The sequence below is a fragment of the Lolium rigidum genome, chromosome 6, assembly GCF_022539505.1.
Source record: "Lolium rigidum isolate FL_2022 chromosome 6, APGP_CSIRO_Lrig_0.1, whole genome shotgun sequence".
In the NCBI taxonomy this organism is placed as follows: domain Eukaryota; kingdom Viridiplantae; phylum Streptophyta; class Magnoliopsida; order Poales; family Poaceae; genus Lolium; species Lolium rigidum.
Window position 1 is genome coordinate 263,447,882 of NC_061513.1, and position 24,779 is coordinate 263,472,660.

At 53.4% G+C, this 24,779-nt stretch overlaps 5 protein-coding genes and 1 long non-coding RNA gene across 6 annotated transcripts; all 6 read right to left on the bottom strand.

The window, feature by feature from the left end:
• Positions 1 to 914: 914 nt before the first annotated feature.
• Positions 915 to 2,798, bottom strand: LOC124664053 (pentatricopeptide repeat-containing protein At5g66631-like). The gene has a single exon (XM_047201658.1). It carries the CDS (start codon positions 2,796 to 2,798, stop codon positions 915 to 917), a length of 1,884 nt encoding a protein of 627 aa, XP_047057614.1.
• Positions 2,799 to 4,564: 1,766 nt separating this feature from the next.
• On the bottom strand, positions 4,565 to 5,011 carry LOC124664054. Its single transcript, XM_047201660.1, has 2 exons — positions 4,714 to 5,011; positions 4,565 to 4,593 (listed from the first exon to the last, which is right to left on the bottom strand). Exons 1-2 carry the CDS (start codon positions 5,009 to 5,011, stop codon positions 4,565 to 4,567), a joined length of 327 nt encoding a protein of 108 aa, XP_047057616.1.
• Positions 5,012 to 8,822: 3,811 nt separating this feature from the next.
• On the bottom strand, positions 8,823 to 10,183 carry LOC124667346. Its single transcript, XR_006991229.1, has 2 exons — positions 9,960 to 10,183; positions 8,823 to 9,832 (listed from the first exon to the last, which is right to left on the bottom strand). It is a non-coding gene; the product is annotated as an uncharacterized LOC124667346 (long non-coding RNA).
• Positions 10,184 to 17,003: 6,820 nt separating this feature from the next.
• LOC124667345 (pentatricopeptide repeat-containing protein At5g66631-like) lies at positions 17,004 to 19,133 on the bottom strand. The gene has a single exon (XM_047204640.1). The coding sequence runs from the start codon at positions 19,131 to 19,133 to the stop codon at positions 17,250 to 17,252; it is 1,884 nt and encodes a 627-aa protein (XP_047060596.1). The 3' UTR covers positions 17,004 to 17,249.
• A 1,852-nt stretch (positions 19,134 to 20,985) lies between these two features.
• On the bottom strand, positions 20,986 to 22,745 carry LOC124665650 (serine/threonine-protein phosphatase 7 long form homolog). The gene is made up of 3 exons (XM_047203045.1): positions 22,244 to 22,745; positions 21,817 to 22,111; positions 20,986 to 21,689 (listed from the first exon to the last, which is right to left on the bottom strand). The coding sequence occupies exons 1-3, from the start codon at positions 22,717 to 22,719 to the stop codon at positions 21,306 to 21,308; spliced, it is 1,155 nt and encodes a 384-aa protein (XP_047059001.1). The 5' UTR covers positions 22,720 to 22,745; the 3' UTR covers positions 20,986 to 21,305.
• A 10-nt stretch (positions 22,746 to 22,755) lies between these two features.
• On the bottom strand, positions 22,756 to 24,050 carry LOC124664055 (protein MAIN-LIKE 1-like; the record flags this gene model as incomplete). The annotated part of the gene is made up of 2 exons (XM_047201661.1): positions 23,388 to 24,050; positions 22,756 to 23,298 (listed from the first exon to the last, which is right to left on the bottom strand). Coding segments are annotated over exons 1-2 (1,206 nt in total), but the record flags the coding sequence as incomplete, so codon positions are not given.
• Positions 24,051 to 24,779: the final 729 nt, after the last annotated feature.

A 24,779-nucleotide genomic window follows, 5' to 3' on the forward strand; every position in this document is an offset into this window, starting at 1 on the left:
TGATAAAGCTTCCCAACCTCAGTTGCACATACCGTGCAGCTCAGTCAGTTGGACCTCCTTCTTTATTTTCTACTAAAAACTAACAAACAACCAATAAATCTGTCACAAAGAGGCGAAGCTTGACAAAGCTCAGTCATAAAAGATCATTGCCTGTATACTACACACAGCTCAAGTTAAAACGAAAAGACAATATTTGGCCAAAAAGAGTCAGAAAGAGACCTTTTAGGTTGACAAAAAAGATAAATCCTGCAACATTTGTGCAGAAGCTAGCATTGGTCTCCCGTGGCGATTTATTTCACCACAGAACTAATTGTCATCGTCGCAGCCATGCTTCCTCTACAACTGCACTGCACTGACACTGAAACTGCCGTGCTCTTAGATCAACTGACATCCGAATTCTCAAGTGGAGCATCATCCAATGGCTCCATCCGCCGTCAAGATGTTTGCATCAGGCTGCCTTAGTTCCAGCACCAGTTTACCCATGCGCTCTTGATTTCCAGATTAACTTCCAATTTTGAGACGGCATTGGTAAATGCAAAATATAACTTCAGTGCAAGGTGACACTGGTCTCATGGCCTCTACAATTCAGCCAATTTCCAAATAGTTGTTAGAGGATTCTTATACTGCTGTTCCACCTCGGTCGTTCGATTCGAAGATCTGCATTTCAGTGCACATTTTCACTAATGTCATGGATTTTTTGTTTTTGTTTCTCTTACCTATCACAGAGACCAGAGCACAAGGATGCTACACCAGACATCCTGCTGCGACAGTTATGCAGAAGTTAGAATTGGTGTCTTCCCATGGTAATTCTACTTCGCAGCAGAGCTAAAATCATCGCCACCCCTCGATGCAGGGCTGACATGCTTCCTCTTCAGCTGTGCTGCAATCACACTGACTTCCCAAGTGAAGCAGCATCAAACTATGGTTCCACCCGACGTCAAGTGCTCTGCACCAGGCTGCCTGAAGCAGCTGGAGTAGATCTCATACACCTTGTTCAGGTCCGCAGCGCTCGCTGTCCACACGTGGCCCGGCGCTGCCCCTGGGAGGCCGCCGGCTGCCACCATCTCCTCGCACCTCTCCTCAACCAGCGCCACCTCCCGGAGCTTGCCCTCCCGCCACAGGCTCTTCACCAGCAGCTCCATGGTGGGCGAGTCCGGAACGATCCCGGCGCTGCGCATTTCGTCGAACAGCCTCAGCGCGAGCGCCGCGCGGTCCTGCTTGCAGTAGGCCCTGATCAGCACAGCATACATGTACCCGTCGGGCCGCAGCTCGCACTGCCGCACCATCCCGAACAGCCTGTGCACGCCCTTCATGTCGCCGGCTCCGGCCAGGTGCTCCATCAGCCCCGAGAACATTTGCAGGTCCGGGAGCACGCCCCGCGTCATCATCTCCTCCAGGAGCTCCGTGGCGTCGCGCCCGCGGCCGCACTTGGCCATCGTCCTCAGCAGCGACGAGCAGAGCAGCGCCAGGTTGGGCCGCGACACAGGGCCGCAGATAGTGTCAGCCTCCCGGAACACCCGCACCGCCGCGTCGGCCTTCTTGGATAGCCCGTAGAAGTCGATGGTCAGCCGCACGGTGGCGAACGGGAGGATGATGCCGTCGGCGCGCACCTTGGCGAGCAGGCGCTCCACAAGCTCGACGCGGCCGGCGCGGGCCAGGATGGTGACCATCCTCGCCACGGTGTGGCGGTTGTGCGCGAACTCGCCGCCGGGGCGGCACGCCACCCAGCAAAAGAACTCCCACGCCGTCGCCGGCTTCCTGAACGCGCGCAGGAGCTTGCACACCAGCCGTGGGGTCCAGACGATCCCAGTGGCTTCCAGCTCGGCCACCTCGTCGGGGTCCCAGCCATCTAGCGCCCTCGCCAGCTCGCGCGGGTCCAGCCATGGCTTGAGCGCCGTCTCCTTAGCTCTGCTCATCTTCTTCTCACCATCCTCCTCCTCCTCATCGCTGTCTCCCTCAGCCTCAGCGTCACCAACGGCGAAGGGGATCCTCGCGTCCGGCGAGAGCTCCTCGACGAAATCCTCCGTGCCCTCCACGTGGCCCGCCTCCCTCATGGCCGCGATGGCCGCCCGCGTCTGCTGTCCGGGCAAGATGCCGTCGACGGTGGCAATCTCGCGGACCAGCCACCGGAGCTGGTCGAACCTGCCGGCATCGGCGAGCGCCTCGGCGAGCACGTTGTACTGCCGGGTGGTGCGCGGCGCGCGCAGCGACGGCAGGAGCCGGAACACCTCGAGCGCCTGGTCGACGAACCCCGCGCGGGCGAGGTGGTCCACGACGACGGTGTAGGTGCGTCCGTTGGGGAGCGCGCCCTCGCGGACCATGGCGCCGAACGCGCCGACGGCGGCGGTGTGGTCCCCGGCGGCAGCGTGGAGGTGGATGACGAGGTTGTGCGCCTCCGCAGGGCGGTGCGAGGCGGCCGGGACAGAGGCGAAGGCGGCGAGGGCGGCGGGGTGGTCCCCCGCGGCGGCGAGCAGGCGGAGGCGCGTGAGCGGGGGAGGGGGGAGGGGGAAGGAGGCGAGGAGGGAGTGGAGGTCGGGGAGGGACGCGGGGTTGGCGAGGCGGGAGGCGAGAGCCTGGAAGAGCGGGAGCGGCGCCGGCGAGGGGAGAGTGCGGAAGAAGGCGAGCGCCGACGCCGGCGTGGGCGCGGCACGGATGCCGTGGAGCGCGACCACGGGGTCGTCCGGCGGTGGCGGTGGCGGGGAGAAGGAGGAAGAAGGGGAACGCAGGCGGAGGCGCAACGAGTCGATGAGGCGCGCGCGGTGGAGGTAGGTGGCCACGCGACCGCCGGGCGAGGGCATCGCATGGGAAAGGAGACGGCGGCGGCGGCGGCGGCGAGGGAGACTGGGGCTTGCCTTCTCAGCTCAATTTTTTTTTTACAAGCGCAGAAATACCGAATTGTCCGTGTGCCCTCTAGCATGGGCCAGCCCAGGTACGTATTTTTTTTCCTTCCATTCATTTTCTCTTTATTTTTGTTTTTGCTTTTATGTTCCCCATTTTTTTATTCCTTGTGTTTGTTACTTTTTTCGATTTTTATTTTTTATTTCCTTTTTTGCTTTTCTTCTATTTTTTAATTTTATCTTTATATCTTCACATTATTTTTTATTGTTTTCATTTTATTCTTAGTTTTTTGTGGATAAATGCATGGATATGTATTTTATAGAGAAACTAACATTTTTTAACATGTGAACCATTTTAAATAAGGTGATCATAGTTTTCGAAATGTTGGACCAATGCATGCTTTTTCTAATCTACATGAACAACTTTTTTAGTATAGGTGATTTGCTTTTGCTTGCAGCAAACAATTGTTTTTTTAATTACTAAGTTTGTACTATAGATATTATTAAATAAACCTTTTGTATAAGTTCAGGATAAGAATAAGACACGTTTTAAGGGCCGGACTGGTGCTACGATCGACCCATAGGGGGCCAACAAAGGTTGGTCACCCTCATTTCACCTACAGAGCATGTGCTAGGATTTCTTACCTCTCTCCCTACGCCGTCGCCGTCGTTGAGCACTCATTGTCTGCCACACCGTCATGGCAAGTGATGGAGATAGAGAATTTTGGAACTAGGGTCCATTAATAGATAACAAATATTTAATTTCACCGCAAAATTAAGGGTCATCATCGATGTCATGCTTCCTCTACAGCTACACTGTAGTGACACTCAAACTACCATGCTCTTGGATTAACTCACATCTGAATTCTCAAGTGGAGCATCAACCAGTGGTTCCATCCGTCGTCAAGATGCTTGCATCTAGTCATGTACATATGTACTTATTAGGGACTCTGATTTATTTACAATACCGCACGTGTATCAATGTTTTCGCTTAATACAATTATAGCATGGCACGAAATTATTATAACAATATGAGATATAAAAATAAATATTTCTTATTATTTTCCTCCAGGGCACTATCCCAACAGTAACGCGAGGGCAGGAGTGCATCCAATCAACCTAGATTCTTGTCCCCATGGTCTGGTTGGACCTCATGCATTCTACCAAACGAAAAAGAGAAGTGTGTGGCTACAATTTGACAGCTAGAGAAATCCCGAAGCTTCCCTTATTCACTATGGCGACCAGTGAGATTTTCAGACGATTTCTTCATGGTATCCGAGCGTGGGGCCGAGTCGGCTGCCGGTGGGTGTGCCAGCGGTGTTGGGTGGTGCGGAGGAAACACAGTGAAGGTAGGGGATCGATCCGATCTGAGAGCTACATAGGATATTGCATTTTGAATGATGCAATGCAAGTTATTGCATCTTTTTCGAAAACAAAGAGGCACATATATAAACGGTGTTGCGTTTAGTCCACCAATGTTTTCTATTCCCCTTGGTTTCCACCACTACCAACAGTTATAAGTAGAACCAGAAAATGATGTATGAACAAACAAAAATCAGATAGTCTAAGGAGAAGGTTTTATTAGTTTCACAATTATTTCCATACAGAGTGCTGAACATAATCTATTGTGCGCACAACTTCATGGATTGCATGGAAGGGAAGCTCAGATTATTGCAGGCACAAGAAGCTAAACCCCGGTCGGCGCTTCTCCTCCTACGACTGCATCGTTATTGCCCCAGAGGAGGAAATGTGTAGGCTGAAAATACCAATTCATCGAACCAGACATAAGTTGGAGAGCACGTATAGGTGAATAATAAAAAAGATCAAAATTGAATGCATGCAATTCCCATATCTGTACTATGTATATTTCACTTACATCCGCACTTGTAGCCATGCGGGAACGGCTTCTTGCAGAAATTGGCAACATACGCGACCTTGTCCATGCACCATAGCTTCTGTTTCTCCGCGGTGAGACCGGCGCAGAGGCACGGGATGTCCGCCTTCTGCCACACGGCGCAACAAGCATCTGACGGATCCATCTTCGGCTCCGCCGGCCATTGCTGGTACTTGCCGCACTCCCGGATCATGTCCTTCCGGTCACCCTCGCAGCCGTCAGCCGACACGGCCACTGCCATAGCCATGAGGAGGCAACATAAGCACATGAGTTTAGCCATGGCCATTGGTTTTTGTCTCTGCCTTCTCTCTCGGGAAGTTGTTTTGGTTCCTCTGCGATTGTGTGGATGGGTGCACAATTTGTTTGGGATGGTTGGGTTTTTATAGCCTCATTTGCAGACATGATCGTACTATATTAGTTGTAAATCTTTATAAATCGGACCCATACATTAGTTGTATATCTTCATAAATTGAACGCATACATTAGTTGTATACTTAATTAAAGCTATGGCACCACATCAAACAATCTTGAAGATATGGCACCGCATCTTGAAGATATGCACAGAAAACAACATAATTAAGCACCGTCATGCTACATCAGTTGCACATCTATAGGCTAGAACATTACATGATATACTTTAGAAAAAAAAAGCACCGAATCCTGCAAGGAGATGGACACTGGTCACATAAGTTGGTGTATCTTTAGGAACACAATCGCGGAACCAACATCTGAGAACACTGTAAGATCTAGAAGAGAAATAGAAAGCCCTCCACCTGAGTTGTACTCAATTTTTTTCCAGTAAGACTTTGCAGCCAATTATAAGATGGGATAAAGTGAACCAGAATGACAGGGACGAACACATGGAGAGCTGTCAGGGGTCGTGTGCATGTTTTAGCCACCGAGCCAGTGCTTTAAGATTTGTGCGCTTTATGTTTCAACAAGTTTTTTGTGAACTGCATGACACTAGACCGAACCGGTGCACAAGAGAAAGTGGAGACAAAGCAATAAAAACACGAATCTTAAAGCTAAGGAAGAAAGGAGGTCACTCATGGAAACTTCAAAGAAGGTTGCCTGGCAAGTAGAGCCATCACTAGGCAGCGAACCTCTATAATGACAAACACATACACAATAGAGTTTTCATTTTATTCTTAGTTTTTTGTGGATAAATACATGGATATGTATTTTATAGAGAAACTAACATTTCTTAACATGTGAACCATTTTAAATAAGGTGGTCATATTTTTCAAAATGATGGACCATTTTTCAAATGCATGCTTTTTCTAATCTACATGAACAATTTTTTCTTAGTATAGGTGATTTGCTTTTGCTTGAAGCAAACAATTGTTTTTTTAACCATTTTTAATAACATGAATGTTTTGTAACAGCCGTGAACATACTTTAAAAATACACACACAATTTTTGTACTGGACGAACAATTTTTTATTTGTTATATGTGAAAAAAATTCCATGTTTCTGAAATAAATATTTTCGTAATTACTAAGTTTGTACAATAGATATTATGAACTAAAACTTTTACATAAGTTCAGGATAAGAATAAGACATGTTTTAAGGGCCGGACCGGCGCTACGAGCGACCCATAGGGGGCCAACAAAGGTTGGTCACCCTCATTTCACCTACAGAGCATGTGCTAGGATTTCTTACCTCTCTCTCTACGCTGCCGCCGTCGTTGAGCACTCATCGTCTTCCACACCATCATGGCCAGTGATGGATCTAGAGAATTTGGAACTAGGGTCCATCAATAGATAACATATATTTATAAGAGGTGTATATATGGTGAGAAAATGCTAAATCACAAAGGAATTATTTTCTACGGGGTATCTGGTGCATCACCTTTGGTAGTTGTATTACAACCCCTGCAACCGATCGTGAAGGCTCCGTCGTCCCTCCCAGTGCCTCCCGAAACCTCCCTCGCTTCCCTGCTGCCTCTTGCACTAGTGGAAAATGGGGCATTAGCACCGGTTCGTAAGGGCCTTTTGCACCGGTTGTCCAACTGGTGCAACACAATTGGAACTAAAGGCTCCCTCCTTTAGCACCGGATGTGTTGCAAACCGGTGCTAAAGGGGTGCCACGTGGCGGCTGCCGAGCGCTCGGGCGGGAGGACCTTTACACGAACCGGTGCTAAAGGGTCTGCTGCGGTAGGAAAATGCTCGAAAAGGCTGTCGCGGCAGAACCCGCTACCGGTGCCATTTTTATCTATTTTTTTCCTAATTATTTTCCACTCCCTCTTTTTTTCTATTTTTTCAGAATTTCTAGTATTTTAGTTATTTGATTGTCAAGTTTAGTCTCTAACTACACTTAATCTCTACTTAAATTACTTACTCGTGGTCATACTTTCCGCTCAGTCATCCATCCTCTCACTACTCCAACACTAACACGCTTAACTTTCGAGTTTCTTCCCATCCCGCTTTCAAGTGCTTCGCGTGCATGTTATTAATAGTACTATCATATCAATCCTATTAACGTGTTGGTCACGATATCACACTTCTTTATTGTTTAAATTCGAACTAATTATTTTAATAAACAAAAGTATTGATGTAATAATAATCTTGAATAAATAAATAAACTATAAATTTTTATTTTTAAAATTTAATTTTTTATTAAAAAACCTGGAAATTTGAAAATCTAAAAATTGGCTATAATAGTAATGTTTATGCAGGAAGGAATTAGTAATATTTAAATAAAAAATAAAATCCTGAATTTTTGGTAAAAACTAAAATCTTCCTGCTTTCATATTTCCATTCGGATGTAACTTTTTCCGACGATCATTTTGATATATTAAACGTCTTTTCGACATCGTTTGCAACAAGAAAAGCCGTTTACGTTTTCTAAGTTTTTTTTGCAAAAAATTTCAAAATTCCAATTTGTTAATTTCCCCTAATAGTAGGTTGCGTAACATATAGGAATCTCAAAAGATTTTATTTTTTAAATTTTACATCATTTTTTATATTTTACAAAGCTAAAAAAAGGCGATCCGGAGGGGTGTGGAGTGCGTGGGGAAAAAAAAAATTTACACTGGATCGTGTCACGAATCGGTGCTAAAGGGTTCGCGCCTGAACCGGTGAGGCACGAACCGGTGCTAAAGCCATGGTTGCTCGAACCGGTGCTAATGCACCCTTGGGTTCATAGCTCAACCGGTGCCAAAGCTCCGTGCAGCTCTAAACATAAGCCATGTTATCTAGTAGTGTTGAGCCGCCGTGACCACCAACTTTTCTACTTCAATTTCGGCGTCCCGCTTTCATCTCCCTCGAATTTGATGCTCGGGAGGAACACCCATATCTCCCATTGTCGCGCCTTCCTCCACTGCTCGCCACCTCATCTTGTTTGACCATGGTTTCATGGGATACCAACAAGGGCAGCAAGCCCTTCTGCTCCATCGGGAAAGACACATCCTCGTCCAATGCGATACAATTTTTTAGGGTTTTCTCGATTGGGATTTTTTTAGCGAAATCTCTACGAATTGATATGTGGGTGCGGTGTTGGGGGGTTTGAAAGCTGAGTTTAAATATTCTGTCGAAAAGTAAAAGAAAAATATATTAGAAGTTTTGGGGTGCTACAGAAAATAGTCAAATTGAGCAGTATCCGTGAACACAAGATCAATTTAGATGTATCTAAGTTGAAGATGATCGAATATATGTGCTCGAGAAAGAAATGTGTCTACAATATGTATTCTCTACCTAGTCACGGTTGCAATCATAATTTTAGGATTACATAGATGCACGAAGTAGTAGTTATCTGCACGTTGGAAAATTTGAACTTATCTGAGTTTATTTCTGAAATACAGAAAATGCTGAAATCTGGGATTTAGAGGCACAGTTTACGTGTCCAAACCTGTCAAGAGAAGACTGCATAAAAACCAGTGTGATAGCATTTGATCTCAATTCTGTGATGTCAATCTGTTCCAGCTAGTTACGTCCCGTCTAGTTTATCATGCATTGATTTAAGCACATATTATTCAATCCATGATGCATCATTTCTGTATAGGCTTCCCCGAGCTCAGTTCACCACCATTACTGGATTCAATTTTATCACTTTTTTTTTTACTTTGGGAAGAAGAACATTAAACAATGGTAGGATCAATAATGTCAGATGAAATTGGAAAGGAAAAAGGGCAAAGAAACCCTAACAAGAGAACACACCATGTAATACCATGTAGAGGCAGGAACAGCCAGCCAAAAGGGGACAAAGATACTTGAGGATCAGCAGATGATATGCAAACTGCAGCCATGGCTAAGACTATACGTGGATCAAGAAGCATACTACAGTGAAGTACCGAACATCAGACCTAGGTCACACGTCAGCCTTTCTGGGGGAATCATGGACTCGTCGTGGACCTGCAATCCAGACCCCTAACGGTGTGACGAGGGAAGCAGTTCATATGTCAACTGAGACGATTTCTCCACCGCTCTCTACAACATGTCCCTTCTGGAGCCACCGGTTTTGAACTTGTTGTAGTCATGAACTGTTGAACTGCTAATCATCATGTCCTTGCTTCAGACCCCAACTTCTTACGCCAAAACACACACAGAATCTGTAGTTTGCAAGTAAGACCAGTAAGCAGAGAAATAATAGTCCAGGAATCATTTATGCAATACCTCAATTACAGCACAGGCAGATAGCAGGCCGATAAAACCGAAGGAGCTGTGCTGGGAATATCCAACATGAGCACCGAAAACCACAATTCAAAACAACTAACCGACCAGTTTTCATCTTGGACCCAGTCTGACTCTCTTCCTCTTGCCTGGTGGTTACCACAAACAGATTGTGATGTCTACTTGAGTGTGGCCAACCTGGCTTCATGTCCGCCTTCCCGTCTCCTGATCAGGAACAATGGAATAACTTATCCCATTCTACTTATCCCTCTGGTGCTCCACCTCAGGCTTAGCTGCAACTATTGCTGTTGTCGATGAACATGGAACTGAAGCAGCAATGTCGTAAAGTAACGATCCGCCAAGTTCCCCAACAAGCTAGATGCATGCTAGACGCATGATCTAGTGACTCGCTCAATGAAAGCAATACATTTGCCTCTGGAGCAGCCCTTTTGAGAAGTTGCCTCCTTTGCCAGGATAGTGAGTTTGTCGGTCTGGGACAAAACACCAACGCATCAGAGATATCCACATTTATGCAAAAGAACATAATACGAATCTCTGGACTGAATAATAGCATGTGCATCATGAAGAAAATCACATCTTATAAGTAGAATATCTTACCACTGAGTGTATCAAATGAGCCCTGGGGGCATATCAGAGCTGAGAAGCACGCAAAGAAGCCCACATCCTTGTGACCATTACTTATCCTCGGGCTACAGAGACAGATGTGTCTCGACCATCTGTACCACCGCAATTAGACCATATAGTTGGCATGATTGTATGGTCGTTCTTCCTTGATAACATTCTGCTCCTTGACTTCCCACAGTCCACAAACCACTAGTGCTTATCTGCCCAATTGTCGGGGGGAAGACCCCGGGTAGGGCAATGGACGCGGAGCAGCCGGCTGGCCACTGGCCGGCTCGCAGCAAAGGCCGGCTGAGGAGCAGCCGGCTGGCGCCGTGGCCGGCTGGTCCGGAAGCCGGCTGGCTCTGGGTCCTAGTCGGCCTGGTTACGGCCGCCAATGCTGTAGCTGGGTCGGCTTCTACAAGCCATATCCGACTTGGGGTTTGTACCTCAGACCGACTCGAGGCTGGCGAGTCTTGCACTGGAAGGAACCGGGTTGGTGATCCGGGTTCCCAAAGTCCACGCTGACTTCATCTTCCGTAAAGCGCGGGGCACTGTGGAGCAATAGTGCCACGCGCCGGACAGGCCATCATGGTCTACGTCGAGCCGTACTGGCTACAGTGGCTGATGGCGACAGGGACACCTCCTCACCATGCCGCTGACCTTGGCAGCCGGATGGGACAGGCCATGAGGCCTCAACGGCTCCTGACGTCACTGCCTCGGGAAGGAGCGGAAGCCGGAGCCGGCCAAGCCGGCCAGTAGACTATAGGGTCTTATATGTAAAGTGTCGGTGCCTATATAAGCCGCACTACCCCCTCTCGTGCAGGGGATCGATCATTCTCACTTCATTCCACCCTCAGCGCTGCCCTGTGAGAGAGACCATCGTCTCCCTTAGCCTCCCAGGAGCAGCCGGACACAGCTCTAGGAGCACCATTGTATTGTGTGATCATCATATACACTCACAGCAGGAGTAGAGGTGTTACCTCCATCGGAGGGCCTCGAACCTGGGTACGTCGCCGTGTCGCTCGTCCCCATACCCGCATCCGGATACCGCCGTGAGATCTCTCGAGAACCACCTTCGATTAGCCACCCTATGGCATATGCCGTGACGATGCCACGACATTTGGCGCCCACCGTGGGGCCTTCAGCATCCTCGGCCGGTGTCTTCATCCGGACGGGCCTCACCATCACCACCGGCGAGCGAGTCGCTTCAGGCTTGATCTGGAGATTCGGCTCCCTCGACCGCGTCGGCCGACAACGCCGGCCGCTTCGCCGACCGGCCCTTCCCGGCCAGGGCGGCAGCGTCATCTCCTTCGGCGGCCACGACGTCTACGTCGCCACCGCCGCACCGCCGCGCTACCCGCGGCAGTGCCGCGCCGCGCAAGCCCTCCTCCGCGAGCCGGCAGCAGCGCTCCCGCCAGCCCCGCCGTCGTGCAAGTCATGATGGTCGGCGAGGAGCTCCCCACCAAGAACCCGCGCACCCGCGGCCCCAACCTCGGAGCGCAACATCGACCCCAACGCCTCCGGCTCGGGCCCAAAGGCGCCACCACCACCGTCCCGGCCGGACGAAGTCCGGCGAACCGAGCACCCCGCTCACGCCCGGTGCCGACCCCACCACCATCGAGGCGGATTTGGAGGCGCACCGCCGCCTCCTCCTCAAGCAAACGAAGAACCGGCTGCCGCTAAGCGCCGGATGGAGATCACCCGCCGCGAGTACAACCGCGCCCACGGCCTCACTCCAGCGGCGACGGTCCCGGCCCGAGCCGGCCGGATCCGCCGTAGGGGCCGCGACCTTGGCGCCGAGATCGCCCGCGACGGTGCTCCTTCGCCGACTCGTCCGCGGAGCAACCCGTCTCACAACACCCCCGACAAGAACATGCGCGCGGCACAAGCCGCCGCAGAAGAGCCGAACCGCCTTGAAGGCGAAGAGTTACGCCGCCGCACCAAGCGGGTGACCGAGCCGCTCAACGCAGCCACCAGCAGCGGCCGACCCCGTGTATGTCGCGTGCCCCCGCAGCTTCTCACGCTCGTGGAGCTGCAGGCAACGACAGGGAAGGCGCCAGGGACTCGGCCGAGTCCGCCTCCCCAGCACCAAGCCGGCACCGTGATTCCCGGGCCACACACGCAAGCTCGAGCCGGCCAAGCCACCAGCCGGGCGGCAACAGCCGCAGCCGGCCTCCTCCAAGCCGGAACCAGGAGCAAGACTCCGAGCCCCGCCGCCAGCACCGGCCGGCTCCGGAAGCAAGCGGCGCACGCCAGCCGGCACGCTCCCGGCTGGGCCCGCGCATCGAGCCAACCGACGCCCGAGAACGCCTCGACCGGCTGGTCGAATCCCGCATTGCGGAAGAAGAAGCGCCGCCCGGCCCAAAGTGCTTCGGGCCACGCATCATCAACGAGCCCATGATCGACGGCTTCCAGGCTCCCGCGCGACACCCCTAAGTACGACGGCGACCGCCAAGCCGGAGGACCGGCCGGCAGGACTACTCCACCGCGAGCCGGCATCGCCAAAGGCAACAAGCGCCGGGCTGTGCGCTACTCCCTCATGCTCGCTCGGCTCCGCCCGCACATGGCTCAACAACTTGCCGGCCCGGCAAGCATAAACGGCTGGCCGGACTTCGAAGCGGCCTTCATCGACAACTTCACCGGCCGCTACCGCCGGCCGGTCGCCCCCAACAACTGGAGATGTGTGCGTGGCCCCGACGAGACGGACCGCGCATACCCGACGCGCCGGTGCGAGATGCGCAAGTCCCGCGAGGGTGTGCACGAGATCCAAGCCATCGCCTTCTTCATGGGAGGTTGCCGGCCCAACACCATGTCGTGGCACAAGCCGCGCCGCAGCTGACCCCAAGTCGATGGCCGCTTTGATGGCCATCGCGGACAAGTACGCGCCGGCCGAGGAAGCCGGCAAGGCGCCGGCTGATATTTCACCGGCCCCGAGCAAGAAGGGACAACAACAAGTCGGCTGAGCACAAGCCGGCGGACGGCGCCTCTCATGGCAGCCGGCGGGACAACCACCGCGGCAAGCGTCACAGCCGACTCAGCCGGACCGCCGGTACGGCTCCGCCCACGTAGCCGCCGTGGCGGACAACGCGGCAGGCGGCAGCCGCCGCCGAAGCAAGACCGGCGGTGGAAGCCGAAGTACACCTTCGAGCAAATGCTCGACTCGCCGTGCAAGTACCACAGCGGCAAGAACCCCTCCAACCACACCACCCGCGACCGCCACTTCATGAAGCGGGCCGACAAGCGGTGAACCTCTCCCGCCTCCACCCCCGCTTCCACCAGCACGGCGGGCCGGGTGGCCAAGCCGGCGCAGAGAACACCAACCTCGAGCACCACGAGGCTAACCAAGTGCACCATGGCGGCCGATATTTGGCCGAAGATGCTACCTACATCATCTTCACCTCCGAGCCCGAGGACAAGACGAGCCAGCAGAGCCGTTCCCTCGAGGTCAACGCGGTCATACCGCCGGTCCCCCGAGACCTGAACCGGTCGAGCGAGCCATCACTTTCGATCGCCGCGACACACCGGCTGTCCCGCCGAGCCGGGTAGCTACGCTATGGTCCTCGACCCCACCATCGGCACAACCCGGCGCAGCGTGCGTTTTCGCGCGTCCTCATCGACGGCGGCAGCAAGCATCAACATCCTCTACCGCGACACCGCCCGCAAGCCGGGCATCCAGGAGGCCGAGTTGCGCCCCACCCCCACCGTCTTTCATGGCATCGTGCCGGCCACCGCCGCCGGCCCGATCGGCCGGATCACGCTCGGAGGTGATGTTCGGGAAGCCGGACCACTTCCGCACCGAGAGAATCGAGTTCGAGGTGGTGGACCTCGTGAGTCCCTACCACGCGCTCCTAGGCAGGCCGGCCCCGACCAAGTTCATGGCGGTGCCCCACTATGGGTACCCGAAGATGAAGCCGCCCGGCCCCAAGGGGGTCATCACCATAGCTCGGCGACTATCGCCGCTCCATGGACCGCGCCACGCGAGCTCCAAGATGGCCCGGACGCCGGTCATCGCCACCGAGAAGCAGCTCATCCACGACGTCGTCGCCCTCGCCAAAGCCGCGCAGACAGACATGCCGGCCGCAGGCAACCCGAGCTGGGACGACTCACTTCCAACCGGCCGACAACACCAAGAAGATCTCGCTGGACCCGGCGCAGCCGGACCAAGTACGTCACCATCGGTGCCGGCTTGAGCAAGAAATAGGAAAGCGAGCTCACCAGCCTTCCTCCGTGAGAATCGGGACATCTTCGCATGGACTCCAAGAGACATGCCGGGTGTACCGAGGAGTTGGCCGAGCACCACCTCCATGTCCGGCCCGAGGCCAAGCCGGTGAAGCAGCCCTCTCGAGCGCTTCGCCGAAGAAAGAAGGAAGGCCATCGGTGAAGAAATCGCACGGCCGCCGGCAGCCGGCTTCATCATGGAAGTGTTGCACCGGACCGGTTGGCGAACCCGGTCCCGGTTTTGAAGAAGAACGGCTCCCGGCGCATGTGTATCGACTACACCAGCACCGAACAAGGCGTGCCCGAAGGATCCCTTCCCTCGCCGCGCATAGATCAAGTCATAGACTCGATCGCCGGCCGTGAACTCGTTGTCTTTCCTAGATGCCTATTCGGGCTACCACCGCATTCCTTTGAATCCGGTTGATCAAATAAAGACTTCGTTCATTACCCCGTATGGGGCTTATTGCTACACGACTATGCCGTTCGGCTTGAAAAATGCAGCGCCACCTACCAAAGGTGCATGCAAAAATGCTTGCAGGATCAAATCGGCGTAAACGTTCACGCATATGTGGATGATGTCGTTGTAAAGACCAAGGAGACGACTACCCTCCTTGATGACCTGAGAGAAACCTTCACCAATCTGAGAAGATTTCGGATGAAGCTCAACCCGGCCAAGTGCACATTCGGCGTGCCGTCTGGCCAGCTCCTTGGGCGCCGAAGACGAAGACGACGCGCTCGCCGGGCTGCGGCTCGGGCTCCGTCTCCTCGCCGGGCGCCCGCGTGACCACCGACGACGGGATCCGGCGGAGGCGCACCAGCCGCTCGATGTCATCCTCCCGCATGTACGAGCCCCTCCACGATCCGCTGGCGGAGGCCATCGTCGAGGAAGAAGAAGAAGATGACCACGAAAGGCGGAAAGGCGAGGAAGAACCTTGCGACGGTGGCGGCGACGACGGCGGCGGAGGACGCTCCGTCGAAACGCGGGGCCCCGTGGCGCCGGCTCGTCGGAGTAGCGGCGGCGGATCGGTGGAGATTCGCTCGCCGGAGTTCGCCAGCGGGAGACGTTCGCCGAAGCAGCAACGGGCTCGAGCGCGAAGAAGAGAGCGAGAAGAGCGGGAGCGCGAGGAAGACGAAGTGAGGCAAGTGGCCGCCTCGGTACCCTCCCCCGCGGCATTTATAGCCGACCGCGGCGGACGGTTAGCCTCCAAGTGGCGATCGTGGCCACGTCGCCCGGATCCTCGCGCGTTAACTCCCCCACGACCGCCGGCCGCTATCGGAAACCGCCACACCACGTCGCCCACAACCGCACCGGATCCGAGGGGACATTGATGTGACCATACGAACCGGTGGCGCGTGCCCGTGCGTCGGACCGACCAAGTCGGGTGCAGGACCCGAGGCGGCGGAGACTCCGGCGCACCGCAAGCTCTGGAGCCGGACAATAAGTTCAACTCGGACCAAAAGTCATCCAAGCAAGGCGGAGACGCCACCAAAACTTGCGAGAAAACAAAAGCCGCATAAGTGTAAATAGCGGCCTGCTAGAAGCAACTCGACAGAACGAGCCGATGAGGGCGCAGCCGGCCGAATGGAAATTCTCGCCGGCCCCTCCAAGTGCCGTTAAGTATATTCGAGAAGCCAGAAAACCCGCCTAGGTCCTTCTAAACGCAGGACCTTGCCGGCTTCGGGGCTAATGTCGGGGAAGACCCCGGTAGGGCAATGGACGCGGAGCAGCCCGGCTGGCCACCGGCCGGCTCGCAAAGAAAGGCCGGCCGAGGAGCAGCGCGCCGGCGCCGTGGCCGGCCGGTCCGAAGCCGGCCGGCTTCGGGTCCTAGTCGGCCCGGTTACGGCCGCCAATGCCGTAGCCGGGCCGGCTTCTACAAGCCATATCCGACTTGGGGTTTGTACCTCGGACCGACTCGAGGCCGGCGAGTCTTGCACCGGAAGGAACCGGGTTGGTGATCCGGTTCCCAAAGTCCACGCCGACTTCATCTTCCGTAAAGCGCGGGGCACCGTGGAGCAATAGTGCCACGCGCCGGACAAAGCCATCATGGTCTACGTCGAGCCGTACCGGCTACAGGTGGCCGATGGCGACAGGGACACCTCCTCACCATGCCGCCGACCTTGGCAGCCGGATGGGACAGGCCATGAGGCCTCAACGGCTCCCGACGTCACCGCCTCGGGAAGGAGCGGAAGCCGGAGCCGCCCAAGCCGGCCGCAGACTATAGGGTCTTATATGTAAAGTGCCGGTGCCTATATAAGCCGCACTACCCCTCTCGTGCAGGGATCGATCATTCTCACTTCATTCCACCCTCGCCGCTCCCGTGAGAGAGACCATCGTCTCCCTTAGCCTCCCGAGAGCAGCCGGACACAGCTCTAGGAGCACCATTGTATTGTGTGATCATCATATACACTCACGACAGGAGTAGAGGTGTTACCTCCATCGGAGGGCCTCGAACCTGGGTACGTCGCCGTGTCGCTCGTCCCCATACCCGCATCCGGATACCGCCGTGAGATCTCTCAGGAACCACCTTCGATTAGCCACCCTATGGCATATGCCGTGACGATACCACGACACCAATCATTATGAATGCTACCACGGCGACACCTTCAAAATCATACGAAACCTTAGGGCCAGCTACTGATACACGATCCATAAATTCCTTGAATAGTAGAACACAATCATGCATGGCCAGTGTAGGAGATAATAATATTTAGCGAGGCACATCTTTGAGCATACCGATGAGGTTCTACCACTCATTACGAATGCTACCACCGGTGTTGGTGGCGGGCACTCCTGGTGGAGACCAAATTGAGCGCATCACTCTCTTCCGTGTGCAAACCTCCACCATAAAGAAAAGAAAAACTAGGTGTTTGGGTCAGCCACAAATGAGAATCCTGGGTATACATAGGTGCAAGCTGTATTTTCTCCAGGCACTTCTCCCTTTATGGACTCCAATGCTCCATACAACCTGGGAATCGGTTAATACGTCAAACTCATTTGTGAAGTACTGGAGAAACTGCCGTGCTCTTGGATCAACTAATATCTGAATTGTCAAGTCAAGCGGAGCATCAACCAATGGCTTGATTCGCCGTCAAGTTCTCTGCATCAGGCTGTTGCCCGAAGCAGCCGGAGTAGATGCCATACACCTTGTTCAGATCAGCGGCCCTCGTGGTGTGGCCCAGGCACGCCGCTGGGAGGCCCCTGCCACCGCATGCTGCGACCATCTCCTCGCACCTCTCCAGGACTAGCGCTGCCTCCCGTAGCTTCCCCTCCCGCCACAGGGTCTTCACCAGCAGCGCCACGGTGGGCGAGTCCGGGGCGATGCCTGCCCCGCGCATTTCGTCGAACACCCTGACCGCAAGCGCCGTGTGCTCTCCCTTGCAGTAGGCCCTGATCAGCACGACATACATGTGCCCGTCGGGGCGCAGCTCACACTGCCGCACCAGCCCGAGAAGCCTGTGCACGCCCTTCAGGATGCCCGCGCCAGCCACGTGCTCCATCACACCCGAGATGGTCTGCAGGTCCGGGACCACGCCCCGGGTCACCACCATCTCCTCCAGAAGTTCAGTGGCGTATTGGACCCGGTGGCATTTCAGCATCGTCCACAGCAGCGATGAGCAGAGCAGCGCCAGGTTGGGCCGTGACACAGGGCCGCAGATGGAGTCGGCTTCCCGGAACACCCGCACCGCCGCGTTGGCCTTCTTGGAGAGCCCATAGAAGTTGATGATTCGCCGCACGGTGAGGAACGGGAGGAGGATACCGGCGGTGCGCACCTTGGCGAGCAGGCCCTCCGCCAGCTCAACTTTGCCGGCGCAGGCAAAGATGCCGATCATCCTCGCCACGGTGTGGAGGTCGTGCCTAAAGCCGCTGCCTGGGCGGCATGCCACCCAGCAGAAGAACTTCCACGCCGTTGTCGCCTTCCTGAAATTGCTCAGGAGCTTGCTCACCAGCGGCGGCGTCCAGACAATCCCGGCCGCCTCCAGCTCCGCCACGTCCTCAGGGTGCCAGCCTTCCAGCGCCCTCGCTAGCTCCCGTGGGTGCAGCCATGGCTTCAGCTGCTGCGTCTCCTTATTAGCTCCGCACTGATCCGTATCACCATCCTCCGCTTCCTCCTCGCTATCTCCCTCGCCCTCGGAGCCGCACACGGCGTACGGGCTCGGCAAGAGTTCCTCGACGAAACCCTCCGTGCCCTCTGTGTGGCCGGCTTCCCTCATGGCGGCGATGGCGGCCCGCATCTGCCGCCTGGGCATGATGCCATCGACGGCCACCATCTCGCGGACCAGCCACCGGAGCCGGTTGAACCTGCCGGCCTCGGCGAGCGCCTCGGCGAGCACGTTGTACTGCTGGGGGATACGTGGCACGCGCAGCGACGGCAGGAGCCGGAACACCTCGAGCGCCTGGTCAAGGAATCCCGCGGCCGCGAGGTGGTGGAGGAGGATGGTGTAGGTGCGCGTGTTGGGGAGCGCGCCCTCGCGGAGCATGGCGCCGAACGCGTCGACGGCGGCGGCGTGGTTCCCGGCGCCGGCGTGGAGGCGGATGACGAGGTTGTGCGCGTCGGCGGGGCGGTGCGGATCGGCCGGAACGGAGGCGAAGGCGGCGAGGGCGGCCGGGTGGTCCCCGGCGGCGGCGAGGAGGCGGAGGCGCAGGAGCGGGGGAGGGGGCAGGGGGAAGGAGGCGAGGAGGGAGTGGAGGTCGGGGAGGGACGCGGGGTTGGCGAGGCGGGCGGCGAGAGCCTGGAAGAGCGGGAGCGGCGCCGGAGTGGGGATGGCGCGGAAGAATGCGAGAGCCGACGCCGCCGTGGGCGCGGCGCGGATAGCGTAGAACGCGACCACTGGGTCGTCGGGTGGCGGCGGCGGCCGGGAGGAGGATGGGGAGCGGAGGCTGAGGCGCAGCTCGTCGATGAGGCGCGCGCGGCGGAAGTAGGTGGCTACGCGGCTGCCGGGAGAGGACATGGCGTGGGAGAGGAGACGGCGGCCGGCGGCCGGCGGCGGCGAGGGACACCAGATGGCCTTCCCAGCTCAAAAAAAATGGAGTTTTACAACAACTCCAGGAGCAGCTGACTCCGTAAATGGCCAGATCTGTATAAACTAGGGACTGGGCCGGAAGCTAAAATCTAGCACAAGCCGTATTTTGTTGGGCCTCCAAAGAAAAATTATTAGGGAAATTTTTGCTACAGGATAAACCATTATTTTATGTTGTTTGCTCAAACGCACCGTCTGATTATACCATTATAATTTTGTGACACAACTACCAAAACACACTACCTGTCAAAAAAAAAAAAGTTTGACACTTTCTTCAAAATTAGTCATAGCATGGTCATCTCAGCCAAAAGTGCAATTTTTCCCTTTTTTGGAGAGGTGGTGTGCTCTGGCACATATGTCACACAATTGTAAGCTACCTGGCAAAAACACGACGGTGTGTTTTGGCAAACGCTGGAAAATAACGATGTCCTTCAACAAATTTTCTCAAATTTTCCCAAATTATATAGGCCTCTAAATCTTGGTCATCGACTTCTCTTGTTTTGATTCAAGCTTTGCCTTTGTCTCCTTCGACTCTGATGCCCAAGAGAAACTCCTAGAGGCCAGAGCCTCCCGCTGCCATGGCCAGAGCAGAACTAGGGACATCTCCCCCCGTCGCCGTAGTGCCTACCCCCCATCGCTCGCTGCCTTCGCTTGAGGTATCGTGGGTTTGACAGCCTAGTTTAAACATTTCCCCAGAGAAAAAAATGCTTACATTATAAAATTCGATCTTCACAACCGATGAGAAGAAGAAATCCGAAGAAGAAAGGAAGAAGACTGAAGAAAAGCTAAAACTAGCACACAAGGCAACTCAGAAGATGAATGAAGAACGGAGGACGAAAGAAGTGCATTGAAGAAGAAAACATGCAATTGAGCTGCATTTGGTTGATATCGTTCACAAACACAAGATCAAGTATCATGCAGCATCGAGAAACATATTTGTCTACAATATGCCTATGCAGTTTTAGTATTATCCATGTGCACGAAGAATTAGTTGTCTGCAGGTTTGAGAAAGTTTAAACCGTTTCGAGTTCATTTCTGAAATAAAGAAAATGCTGAAATCTGGGATTTATAGGCTCAATTGTCCGAAACTATTAAGTGGAACCTATAAAATGATTTTAGAGTCCCAAAAATTTAGGGTATCCGCTAGACATGCTCTATGTCATGTACCTTGCAGAACGTATTTATTCACTAGTCAGTAAGCAAAATCACAGCTTGATAGCATTTGATCTCAATTCTCTAATTTCAAGCTGTTCTAGATTATTACGTACGGTTCAGTTTATCTTGCATTGATTTATGTACATACTTATTCAAACCATGATGCATCATTTCAGTATAAGCTTTGCCAAGTTCAGTTCATCGCCATTACTTGACTTAATTTTCTCACATCTTTTACTTTGAGGAGAAGAAAATGTAAACGGTGGTATGACTGATGGAAATGGAATAGGAAAAAATAAAGAAATCTAACAGAACACACCATACAATAATGCACCACAAAGGGGAGGCAGGAGCAGCCAGCCAGTAGGGGGAATAGATACCTGAGGATCAGTAGATGATTTGCAAATTGCAGCCATGGCTAAGGAGATGCATCGATTGCCATGCACAATTCCCCGCTACAACATTATGGTTTCGTTGGACTAACATAAACACCACCTCAAGGCACGGGGCTGAGCACACGCCACAGATACAAAACAGCAGAGAAGTGGGGGAACATCAGACCTAGGCTGGTACCCATTGCCGGCGATCTTTGTGGCCTGATTGAAGCAATCACACGACACCTTTTCTGGGAAATCATGTGGTCGTTGTAGACCTGCAATGCAGATACCTAATGGTGAGCCATGGGGAGCTTATACGCCATCTAAGACAATTTCTCCATCACTGTCTGCAACCTGCTGCTTCTGGAGCCGCCCAGTGTTACACTTTGTCGGAGCTATGAACTGTTGAACTCGCTAACCATCATGTCCTTCCTTCAGACAACAGCTTCTTACACCAAGAAACACACAGGCGTCATTTTGACTAGTTTCATCAATGTGATGGCTCAACTACAGCAGACAGATGGCAGGGAACACGATAGAATCAAAGGAGGCTGTGATACAACAGCAGTTTTCATCTTGGGCCCGGTCTGCCTCTCTTCCTCTTGCCTGGTGGTGAATTTGTATGGACTGTGTCGTCCACTTGTGTGTGGCCAACCTGGCTTCGAGTCCTCCTCTCCGAATCGGGGCCAGGCTCAGTCTCCTGATCAGGCAACATGGGATCATTTATGCCGTCCTCATTATCCCTCTGGTGCTCTACCTCAGGTTCAGATGCAACGGTTGATGCTGTCAATGAACAGGGAACCGTAGCAGCAATGTCGCAAAGTGATGATCCGCCAAGTTCCCCAACAAGCTCTACACATGTTCTAGTGACTAGCTCAATGAAAGCATTACATTCGCCTCTGGAACACCCCTTTTGAGCAGATGCCTCCTTCGCCAGGATCGTGAGTTTGTCGGTCTGGGACGAAACATCAATGCATCAGACATATCCATGTGTATAAAGAAGACAATAATCCAAATCCCTACACTTGATAACAGCACGTGTATCATGAACAAAATCACATTTCACAAGCAGAATATCTTACCACTGCGTGGATCAAATGAGCCCTGGGGGTATACCGGAGCCGAGAAGCACGCAACGAATCTTCAGGGTCAGCTATTGCACTAGGCCCAGATGGCCCAGCCTGGTTGCCAGTACTTATCCTTGGGGTGCAGAGACGGATACGTGTCGACCGTCTGTACCACCGCAAATAATCCATGTAGTTGGCAGGATTGTATGGTCGTTCTTCCTTGATAACGAGCTGCTCCTTGACTTCCCACATATCCACAAAAGACTTGTGCTTATCTGCCCAATCATTATGAACCCTTCCACGGCGACACCTGCAAAATTATCAGAATTCTTTTTGATGGCCAGATACTGGTACATGATCTATAACTTCCTCGAACAGAACACATTCATGCACAGCCAACAAGGAAGATGTGAATATTTAGCAAAGATATCTTTGAACGTACCAATGCAGCTCCATACTTGTGTCCCGATATGGTGGTGGGCACTCCTGATGAAGACCGAATTGGCGCATTACCCTCTCGGGTGTGTAAACCTCCACCATAAAGAAAAAAACTAGAGGTGCTTGGGTCAGCCACAAATGAGAATCCTGGGTACATATAGGTGCAAGCTGTAGTTTCTCCACCCGCTCCTCCCTATATGGGCTCCATACAACCTGGTCATCTGTTAATAAGTCAAACTCATTTGTGAAGTGCTCGTAGCAACGTGCTGGAGCTGATCGATATGTGCACACACCCACAACCCATCTGAGACCAACTGCAGGTCTATCCCTTTCATCCTCTAGCTCCTCCACGTTTGGGTATTTTAGCTTTACCATATCCGGCCTGCCGATTGGGAAACGCTCCCATGACCAAAGCTGAAGGAGCAAAAGGCAACCAGTCAGATTACCTTGGTCAGACTGCCTCCTGCAAGCATCACACATTGCCCTGTAGAGATAGGCCAGAGTAGCGGAACCCCAACTGTATGACCCAATATTCTCAAGATCAGCTATCAGCGGAAAGGGATATGCGTTGTACCTATCACCAGAGGCGTCAGGAAACAACAGACCACCGACCAGGCTAAGTATGTATGCCCTTGCATGCTGCTTTACGGTCTCCTCATCAGCGTCTTCTGGGCAGTTATTGAACTCAGCTCTGACCCATGCAACCTTCAAACCATGACGGGTCTTATCTGATGGAGGCATCTTCCCAAGGTAACGTTGATACAATTCACTGTGGGACTCTGTTTGGTTTGAAGTGACAGCACGGCCAGCGATAGGCAGTCCAAGAATCATGGCAACATCCTGTAGTGTGATTGTGAGCTCACCGCAGGGCATGTGAAAAGTGTGGGTCTCAGGTCTCCACCGATCAACTAGCGCAGAGACGAGTGCACGATCAATGGAGGGCAGTCCAGCCCTAGAAATGTTTGCCAGCCCGATCAACCCAGCTGCTCTAAGGTAACATTCGTACCGCTTGTCAAACCGGAGAGGCTCGCGGTTACGAGGGTTGAGCTCGGTCAGATTCTGTGCCAAATCATGGAAACACAAATCAGGTGTTTATTATTATACCAAAATTGTCTGCATATAAATGACATAGTATGTAATTTATCTACCTTGCCTGACACTAAAGCACGAGCACGGTGATCCTCATCATACAACCCAATTAAAGGATAGATGGTTGTATCAACTGGCTCCGAAGCTCCAGTGTGATATTGCCCAAACTGAACCTCTGCGCCACCTTTGGCAGCATATGTCCTGGTGTTCGTTCTTGGTTTTCGTAGCCGAGCACGCAGAGAATGCACGGTTGGTGCAAAGGTGTTCACCATCGAAGGATTAAACAGAGAAGCACCCTGTGCTGGATCTGGTGGTGGCGCATCTTGACGTTGCACATCCGGTGGTTCGCTATCCATCAATTCAACCTCTGAAGAAACCGCCTCTGCAGACGAACGCTTCTCTGCCTGAACATAAACCTCCAAGCAATTCCAGTCGGTGCCATTGAAAACCGCCTTGACGTAGTTACTCCAGGACATATCATCATTGATAGGCACCATGATGAAGTGCCGATGCGCACCCCCACCAACATTCGTCCGGCCCTGCGCACGGATACTGTGCGTCGCCGGATCCAACCCGAGCCTCTTGCACACAGCGTCAATCAGCTCACCGTATGTGGGTGCTGCCTCGAACCATATACCCTCCTGAGAGAGGTCCCCGAACTCCACCCCTTTCGGGCCCTTCACCAGCTCCCCACCACTGTAAACTTGCACGAATTTATCCATTGCCTCTGCCAAATATGAGCCCAATTCAAAGAATGCCTAAATCCAGCTTTAGAGCAATTTGAACAAAGAACCATGATGTATGATGTATCATTGGTGCATAAGCATGTCAGTAGATAATAGCAAATCATGGAACACCAATTGGATAACAGAAGCAATTTACCCACTCAATAGAGATAGCCATGCCAACAAATTAACAGGGCAGTGCAAAACATGGAGAAGCTGGATAACAAAAGCACTGAGGGTTCCCATGCTAACTAGAGAAATCCCCAAAAAAGGATTCGTGCACCATTTTGCCAAGAACCGCTGAAACCCTAGCTAGCTTCCCCCACTTAACACTCTCACTGCAGTGCTAGTACTACGAGTGATCAGCAGGGTGAGGCGACGAGCAGCCTAGCTAGCAGCGCTATTCTCGCCGCTCGCTGGCGCGGCACAGCAGCCAATTCAACAGAGGCAGAGCTCGCAAATCGGACTCTGCCTCACCCCCCAAATCCCCCCGCGCGGACGCTTCGCGTGAGACGGGAGGGCGAGGGGGGCTACAGGGACAGAAGGAGGGGAGGAGCTTACATCCGGGCGCAGAGGGATTCCGCGGCGTCGCGCTGGACGGCGGCGGCGAGGTGGGGAATCCGCTGTTTCCTTTGCTGGACCGCTGGGTAGAGGAGGAAGACGGGCTCCTGTCTGGCGTCTCTTGCTTCGCTTGCTATCTCACGCTGGGCAGTGTAGCGTCATACA